Source organism: Nannospalax galili, unplaced genomic scaffold, assembly GCF_000622305.1.
Source record: "Nannospalax galili isolate Female #2095 unplaced genomic scaffold, S.galili_v1.0 scaffold33, whole genome shotgun sequence".
Taxonomy (NCBI): Eukaryota; Metazoa; Chordata; class Mammalia; order Rodentia; family Spalacidae; genus Nannospalax; species Nannospalax galili.
In genome coordinates, this window is record NW_008335436.1 from 6,931,568 (window position 1) to 6,941,392 (window position 9,825).

Genomic DNA, 9,825 nt, shown 5'->3' on the forward strand with positions numbered 1-9,825 from the left:
TCTATATAGACAGAATGGAATGCTAGATTTATAAAATATTTCATGATTGCTAACAGAATTTTATAAATCAGTCATCAAATAAAATATTAGTCACATAAAAAATGGTTAGCAGCTTATAATTTCCCCATAAAATATTGCTTGAAATGACTATGATCTGAAAAATAATCCTTGTAATTGTCATCTTGAGAAATGAATAATTTTAGTCCTTGTAGTTTTTGAGTACTCCAGAATAGCTTAATTTTGGTATGTGAACTTTCTTCTGACTTTCTATGTTAAAGAAGGGCAGTATCATAAACATATTCATCTTCACTTTCCTTTGAAAGGCGAAAAGTACCATCCTTGTCACTGGCTTATTGGGATCAAATTGTGAACAATACTATCTCTATCATGGAATAGGAAGTTGCAAATTTCAGTGATAGTACCTGCTTGTATTTCAAGCACTAGAGAAGCCTGAGGGAGGAGAAAGTCCAGGTCGTCAGTCTAGGATACAAGGAACATTCTATCTTACAACAAAGAAGGACAGACAACTGTGAAAATAGAGAAACAGTGCAGGTGTAAAGATTAAGGAACTAGAAAGATATCTTAAAATGAGAGGCAAGACACAACATACCACAGCTTGGAGAAAACTTTTCTTTCTGTTTGTCATCTTAGAGTGATATACAGTGCACATCATTAATTTACTCCTTTCATCAATGTTGTGTGTATTGCTTACATTTTATTATTATACAATTTTAGATTACAGAATGGTAAATTATCTGAAACTCTACTTTCAGTTCAGAAACTAATGTATGTATGTATATACATAATTTTATAAATAATTGTGGTTTTATTGTCATTAAATATTCTAAGTTTAAATACAAATTCTTTTCTTTCCTCAGATGGCAAGGAGGAAATTTAGTGGACTAGAAATCTTTCTGATTGTCCTCTTCATTATAGTAACTATAATAGCTATTGCTCTAGTTATAGTTTTAGCAACGAAGACACCTGCTGTTGAAGGTAAGTGTTGCTAAAATTTCTGAAACATTGGACTGAAGTCAAGGGAGAGTTACTTCATAACAGTTACAGATTAAAAAAACATATTGGTGACTGTGAGATGTTAGGAGAGAACTGACTCCTGTAAGTTATCCTTGGCCATCCATATGCATGTTCTGGTGTGTAAATACCGCCCCCCAAAGAAATTAATAAAAATATAATAAAACACAAAACAGTAAACTATGAGAAATGATAGGAAATGTGAAAAAGAACTTAGTACAAATTTCACAGTTACTCCAACTTTTTCTATGCACTATACCCTCGTAATTACAAACAAAAGCTACTGTCATTAAGGAATTCATGTGCGTTGGTATTAATAGTCTTCCCACCTTGTGCTACTCAATGAGAAGTGGTGCAAAGAAGGGAAGATGTTAACATAGGATGGAGTAATGTGCCTGCTGTTGCTAGTGAAACTACTCTCACCAGTGAGAAAGCTAAGGTTTTCAGGAGTTTGCACAGCACATGGTTTTGGGGGGGCAATATTCTCTTTGTCTTGGCTCAGATTTTTGTGGTGGTGGTTGTTTGACAAAGTAAAAACATAGAAGGTGACTGAAGGCTTCAGGTGTTTAATGAGTTTCTTCTATCTTAATGCAGAGTTGCTGCACACTAGCATGGAACACCAAATCTCCTGTTTCTTCACTATTCTCTCTTGACCAAATAAGGATTGAAGAGGATGCTCTACTCTGTGCTCTGGTCAAACACTAGTTAGAAATTCCTGTCACTTTTATCATCATCCAGTTACTGACAGCTCACCAAGTAGTCAGCACTCCTAACTTCTAGAAACCAAAGAATAGAGTATTGAAAAAAATAATTAAATCTTTTATGTTGATGACCAGGTCTGAATTTATAGGCCTTTAAAAATGAAAGTAGATTATTCCACCTTAAATATATATATATATATATAAATTGAATATGTTTGCTCAGCATACTCACTGCTTACAAATATGTAAGCATAATATTACTATCTTCTTTCTTCAGAAATAGCCAGTCCAACTTCAACACCAGCCACCACTGCTTATCCTTCAGGACTTGGAAAATGTCCCACAGATCCAAATGAACCTGTCAATGAAAGAATTAACTGCATTCCAGAACAACATCCAACACAGGTCTGCCAAAACTGCTCTTAATGCTTTAAAAAATACATACATCATTTTATGAAGATAACTTCTCAGTACAGGATAATTCCAAACTGTTAATTACCTAATCATGAACGTCATGTGCCACCTCTTATACCACTGTATAAATACTTGAGAACTGAAGTTACTTGCTTCTCTGTTCCTGTGTTCATTTCAAATTAACAAGTCAGTATTCATCCATGCTTAACAAAATACTGTTGAAATAAACCTTCATGGTCTGTCTATCTTCTATCTCTACCTTACAGTGCAATCTATTATAGCACTGGACATGCATGAAACTGCCTATGTAAAATTATCCTATTTGTAGTGCTAACATTAAGAAGAATCTGTAGAAAAGGAAACACCACTTTCGAAAGATTATATTTTTATTTTATGGCAATTAAAAGAGAATTAGTACTGAATTAAATGTAGCTGATTAGATTCATGTAACCATAAGTTGATCCAGCCTTTTAAATCCACCAGTGTGCAAATAAACATAGATGAGTGTGCACTTTGCATCTCCGGACTTGTCAGGCTCTTCAGGTTTAAATCTCACTTTAATCACACGAAATCACTTATAAAATTTCTAATAAACCTTTTCCTACAACATGATTAACACATACTTTCCTGATTAAGTTTCTGCAAACTATGCCAATAGATGAGAATTCTTCAAGGAATTGCTAGTATTTGATCCTATAGCTTAGCCTCTGATGAAACAGCTGGATAGCCTTGTGTTTACCCTGCCAGAGGAAACAAAATGTCTTCTAAGTGCCATTCTTCTCAAAAAATGATGGAAAATCAATGCTGAATCTATGAGGAACAAATTACTCTTCTAGGAAAGCAACATTTGTAAACATGTGATTTAGCTTTGACACCTCCTCTTAGTTTTTATTGTCAATTGAACCTATTATTTTGCTGAAGAATATTTTTTGTGTGAGATAAATTAAGCTCATGAAGTAAGCAAAGTCTTCTTCAGCAAATATGTTTATACTTGCTGTTCGTGAAGAGAAAGCGGGCTGTATGTGGCACTACCAGCCTGCAATCCCAGCCTGTTGGGAATCTGATGTAGCAAGACCACAAGTCCTAGGCTAGCCTGGGCAAAAAAGCAAGCGTCTCTATATACACCTGGGAGGCAGTTCAATGTCAGACAATGAAGATTTGGGCTTGATTCAACAGAAAAAGCAAAAAGAACTGAGTGGGGAGGAGGGGAAATAGAAGGGAGGGCAGGTGAGGGGAAGGAATGGAAGTTTTCTTGATTTTTAACAAGAGAAATTCAAATTTATCAAAAATAATTTAAATAAGATTCTGATTTTAATGAACTCTCACTAACTGAATTTTAGATTTATCTGGGAACTCAAATAGTTTGTTAAGGCCAAATGAATATGTCAAAGTAATTCTTCAAGCTCAGAGCAAAGCTGAAATTAGTGCTGTGTGCAAAGTTCAACCTTAGCTCATGCTCCATGAACTCAGTAGCCATGATTCACTAATCAGGGTCTTGTAATTTTCATTAATTAGAAGATTTTTGCAAGGTAATATCTTTTACAGTAAAAAGTTGACTAAAGTAAATAATTAATGAAAAATAAAATGTGCTCTAAATTATAAAGCTACCCTATACATTCTACTTCTCCCGTTTAAATGAGAATACATTTCAAATGTGACTTTTATTCAAATTCTGTCACTCAGATTTTTATGTTATTTATAAATACATAATTTTAAGGCAATATTCCTAATAATGCCTTTAACATACATTAAATTTTATCTTTCCACCATCTCAATTGACAACCTAAAACAATGATTTATTTCTTTAATATAAATACCTGAAACTCTAAATATGAGGAAAGCATTTGAATAAATATTATTTAGCTCAAAAAGGTGGATAAGATTGAATTAGACAAAATGACTGCTTTCCATTAGTTTCCTTAAGTTTTATTAAAAATCCTCGGGTTTTATGTCTCTGAAGATGGATCACGACTAAAAGTACTTGAACACACCATATTGAACATCTTTTGTACAGATTTATTTTTAATTCAAAAGGCATGTATGCTTATTACTCAATAATAACACAGTACGGAAGAGTCAAAACAACAACCGCATCATTCCCACTCAATGTTTAGTCAGCTTTGTATACTATGACATAAACCATGGATTTGCATTATTCACACTTATTTCTCACAGCTTTGGAGGCTGCACATCTGAGCTAAAGATAAAATATATATATCTGAATTGATTTCTAGAAAGGCTTTATTCCTGACTCTGTAGATGGTGATTATTTGCCATCGTCACATAACAATATTTCAATGTGGACACTAGAGGGAAAGTAATCTCTTTGTGAGGACACTGATATTCTTGCATTCCATGCCCTGACCTTATTTTAGCCTGATATTCTTCCTCAGATGCCCTCTCTCCAAATATGGTAATGTGGTGGTGGGGGAAGGTAAGACTTTATATGATTTTTGGAGCACACAATTTCACTTAATGCTATTGAAGGAACTTGCAATTTACTATATCCTATTTCTATATAACTCTATTGGTACAATTTTATTATAGTCTATACTATAACTACTCAAGTCCACATAACAAAATGATGTGAGAAATTTATTGCAATTTTACTTATGAGAGTTTAATAAAATTATGCCTATTAATGGATACTCAATGTTTCTTAACTTTGTGATTTTTCAAAAAAAAAAAAAATCTCTGATAGAACCATGACATTAGAGAAGTGAAAACAGTGGAATTTTCTTTTTTTGAGATAGATCTAACTGCAGAGCCATTTTTTTCCTGGAACTAGTTATGTAGATCAGCATCATTGCCTTGAACTCAGAGGTCTGCCTTTTTCTGCCTCCTGAGCACTGGAATTAAAGTTTAGCCTTGGAAAATTCTTAAAGTATTGAATAATGTGGAAAACAGATAACACACAAAAGAAACATTAGATCTCCATAAATAATCTGAAATAAATAAAAATTTAGAATCAATATTATTCTTAGACTAGTACTTTGGCATACATATGCAGTGAATTAAAAGATGCCTCCAAGCATTTGTATGAACTCAGAGTCTCAAAATCAGGCCTTATTTAAAAAAGGAACTTTTGAGCAAATTCCCAGTGGCCTGAAAGCCTGTTTCCTTATTTTCATGCACCATCCCTGGCTCTTACAGTATATTCTGCCCTCTCTTCTACAGTCCCGGAATGCTGGGTAGGTGAGGTTTAATATAGAGTTCTATCCAGGGACATGTGCTCTGCAGTCACATGTTGTGGCCGTCAGTGTGCATCTTGTTTTGTTGCATGAGGAAGCTGTGCTGTTGAAAACTAAGAGGTACAGCAGCAGTCTCTCCACCCCCTGTTCCATAATGTTCCATGAGCCTTCGGTGACAAGGTTCCACTGTAGATGGGTCACTTAGAACTCGGCATCTTTCAATATATATTCTCTATGTGTGACCAGTTGTGGAACTCTGTAATAGCCTCCATCTGTTGTCAAAAGACCTTTTCTTATGAGTGGCATATGGTGTACTTGTCTGTAAATATAAGGATCCATATTTGGCATGTAGTAAAAAATTTTGTCTAGATATATGACAGAGATAAGGTTTTCTCTAAGACCTATGACTTCTCTAGCCATGTATATTTACAGTGCTGCCCATGAGTTCCCTCCCACTGAGAGGGATTTAAGTCCAATAAGATAGCTGTTTATCACTCACTAGATAAAAGTGCCATTACTGCACCAATAGAGATAGTTTGCTTGTCACAATGGCGACAACATGCACAAGACCCATCCTGACTCTATCAGACAAAAATCCAGCATAGAACGAGTGAAATAGGCAGCAGGCCCCGACACTAGCTGAAGAACTATTGGCAACTGATAACTGCTGGGTGAGGGAGAGTAGATCTTCTTTAAGGCAGTGGCTGATAAACTCGCACTGAGAGACATCTGGGTATAAATATTTGACCAGATAAAACTTAATATATGACAGAATGCATGAAATTCAATGAAGAAAGAGCTACAGGGGCATGGATGGAGGAGGGGTCTAAATTTGATTAAGAACAATTATATGAAATATGCAAAAACTCAATACATACATTTAAAAAAAAATCTCCTGAAAAAAGGACTTCGTAGCACTACATAAAGCAACAGAGAGAGAATTATACCATTTAAAGATGGAAACAGAATTAGAGTCAAAGAATGTCAACTCTACCAGGAGCTCATGGAATTCAAGGGAAGACTCTTCTCCTAACCACTCAAAGAAAGCTTGTCTTCCCAGATACCTGGAGTTAGGGTGTCAAACCTGCAGAGCTGTGAAAGAATTCCTCTATGGCTCTAAGACACTCTTTTTTCAAGGTTATGCATGGGAGCCAGAAGAAACTAAGCAACCTAGTGCATTTTGAGAAATTTAATGTCTTCTTTGCTAGCTTTTTACTTTGTCAAAATGCGTTTATAATATGTTTCTTTTTTGTTTTCTAAACAGGCTTTACATCTTCCATATTATATTATGCTTAACTTTTTGCATGAACTAAAATGTCAAAACACAGAATGACTGTTAGGAATGACAGCTTTTGTAGAACACGTCTTTGTGCTGTTGAAGACCTTTCAATATGTTAGATTAGTAAACCTGCACAAGTAGAAGTCATACTTGAGGCTATGATAGCTACCAACCTTCTAGGGAAGGACTGCACTCTTGTTCGCAATGTGTAAATATGTGTTTTTATACATAGACAACCATTTTAATCTGGTGTGAAAATAGGCGAGTTTAATGCATATACGCTCAGTTGATTAAAATGTAGTATTTAAAAATTCATTTTTATGAAAAAGAGCCACAAAAACTCTATGGCTGTTCAAATTATGAAAATATGTCATATATTAAATGCTATCATTATGCAGATGCTCAGTACACTGTTGAAATTCACCGCTTCACAACGCTGCTCAGCATTTTATGTATGCATTTAGAACCTTTTCTGCTTTACATGATCTTTTCACGGAGTTAGCAAGATCTTTGAATAGTCAAAATTCTGTTATATTCTCTGAATTACAGTAGCTTTTTGTGGCTATTTAAAATAGATCCAAGTCGTAAAATGAAGAGTTGATAGGTGAAAATATCTCTCTGAAATACAATGAATTAGCAGGAACAGGGGAATTTGGTCCAAACATGACCAGAATATAATGTATGAAATTTGAGAATATTTCAATAAAAATAAAATCAATTTAAAAAATTGAGGCTGAGGATGCAGTTCAGTGGTCCAGCAGTGACGTAACATGTACAAGGTCCCAGGTGTATGGCCTAGTTTGTACTGCAAAACATTATATGCGCTTGAACTAAATCTAGATTGTGTAGTTTTGCCTGCAACTTGGTACCTAAGTATGATGAAAGAAATGTTTCATTTTTTTCTTCGTTAGCCTCATGATGATAGAGGGAAATATAATTACTGAGGTCAGGAACCTTGAAATATGTAAACTTAAATGATGTGCTTGGAAAAAATCACACTTCATAGCATTAATTTCTGATGTGCTATAATAATTGAATGCGTCAAAGTTTATATTTACAAATGAAAGGAATCAAAGAACAACGGATATTTCTAAGCATTACAAGGTTGAAGAAATAAACTTATTTTTTTAAACATTCATTTACTGGTAAAACAGACTTGTCCATTAGATTATAGTACTAATCATGTTATCCACTAAAACCATTTTACCAGGCTCAGTGTGCGGCCCGCGGCTGTTGTTGGAGTCCATGGAACAGCACTGTCATTCCTTGGTGCTTCTTCGTAGATAACCATGGCTATAATTCTGAGGGACTAACAACAACAGATACTGGTAAAGAGTGTTCTGTCACGAAAATTCACTATGATATGTTCTTAATTCTTTAAACATTTATTTTTATTGATTTTTTTGGGATTTTGTTTTTTGAAAATATTTGATTATTTTTATTTTATGCGTATGAATGTATTGCCTGAATGCATATAATTGCACCCATGTGCACAACGGAGGTCAAAAGAGGGCGGGCATAGGATCCCCTGTAACTGGAGTTAGGGAAGGTTGTTATCGCCATGTGGGTGCTGGAAACTGAACCCTGGTCCTCTGCAAGAGCAGCAACCAGTTCTGTTAAGAGCTAAGCCATTTCTCCATACCCAAGTTTTTGTGCTTTTCATAGAATATAGTTTGATGGTATTTAGATCCACTCCTCCCTCTGTAGCTCTCCTCACTGTATCCCACACCATTTAACATATATACATGTATATATGATATGGCCTAGAAATCTGATTTGTGTCCCCAAATGTTCTTCAGTGTGGTACCATCCACTGGGCCCATTAAAAGTCCTATTCATGTAGGACATTGTCTTTCTCCCTCCTAACAGCCATGTAATTGCTGGAAGTTTTTTAGGTATGGTTGGTGTTTCTTACCCACTTGCCCATTTCTATGCTGGGATTTTGTATAGTTTGCACTTGCATAGGACTTGTGTATGCAGTGACCATTGTTGAGAATTCAAATGAGTAACTGACTAATTTTCTGGAAAGACTCTATTTCCTGTGGTCATCCCTTCCCTCTGGCTCTTACATTCTTTCTGCCTCCTCTTCCACAATGATCCCTGAGCCTTGGAAGGTTTTAAATAGGTGTCCTATCAGGGATAAGCTATTTCTTAGTTTGACCAGTTCTGGTACTCTGTAATAGTCTCCATCTGTTGCAAAAAGTAGGTTTTTTGATGAGGAGTGAAAGGTGCACTTGCCTGGGCTACTCATGAGCTCTCCCCTGGCAGCCTCACCTGGATGGGGCCAAGGTCAAAGGAAATTCAATAGGAACAGAATGAGTTAGTTCTTACTAGCTAGTAGAGAAGGCCTGAGCTCTGGAACAGAGGGACTGGAGATGGTCTCAGAGCAAGGGGGTGGGCAGGGAGGTATCTAGTGAACTTATGCCTGCTACTCAGAGCCTGTCCAAGAGCCTCCTCAGGAAAGGGCCAAAGCCCAAGGAGAACCATGGGAATCTATTTTAAAATTTTCTTTGAAATGAATATCTTGAATAGAATCTAGAAGGATTTGCCCCCAAATTTTTTATTTTGTATGTTTTATGTTTATATCTTTTATGTTTACATCTTCTAAAGTAAATATAGAAACACTCATTTGTCATAGTATAATAAAAATATCATGAAACAAATTCTTAGTATTTTAAATATACATGAATGATTTCAAATATACCTGCCTCCCCCCTTTATTTAAGGTTTGGAAGCCAAGTTGAGCAGGATCCCTTCCCCTACGCTGTTTGGAGGCGACATTAATAATTTACTCCTCACAATCCAAAATCAGACTCCTAATCGCTTGCGGTTCAAGGTTTGGCTTTTACTATTTCTACAGTAGATTTATTTAGTCATAAAGCGTAATTGAAAAATACACTCTTTATCCTTCTGATATGTTGTCCTAGGACTGCTTATGTGAGTTATCTTGTCTGTATGCTTGTTAAATTGAACAACGATCAGCAATAGTTTCCGCTGTAGTCATTTTTGAAGAATTTAACTACCATAGTCTTTGTATAATATATAGTATATTGTCTCAAGGAGAATAAGTGCTCAGAATAAGTCAGTATTTCTTTTTAAATTTAACTATAGTCTCTGTACAAGCATTACTTTAAAATTTGATTTGAGAAAAGACTTAATTTTGCAATGTTATGATTAAATGTTATGACTGAACTTTTGCTTGATTTTA

General features: G+C 35.2%; 1 protein-coding gene across 1 annotated transcript in view; it reads left to right on the forward strand.

The window, feature by feature from the left end:
- The first annotated feature begins 878 nt into the window (after positions 1-878).
- Positions 879-9,825, forward strand: part of Si (sucrase-isomaltase) — an 82,836-nt gene continuing 73,889 nt past the window's right edge. The window contains exons 1-4 of the mRNA XM_008830144.1: positions 879-996; positions 2,011-2,138; positions 7,828-7,945; positions 9,344-9,453. Coding sequence (XP_008828366.1) covers positions 879-996; positions 2,011-2,138; positions 7,828-7,945; positions 9,344-9,453 — 474 coding nt within the window. The remainder of the gene's footprint in view (positions 997-2,010; positions 2,139-7,827; positions 7,946-9,343; positions 9,454-9,825) is intronic.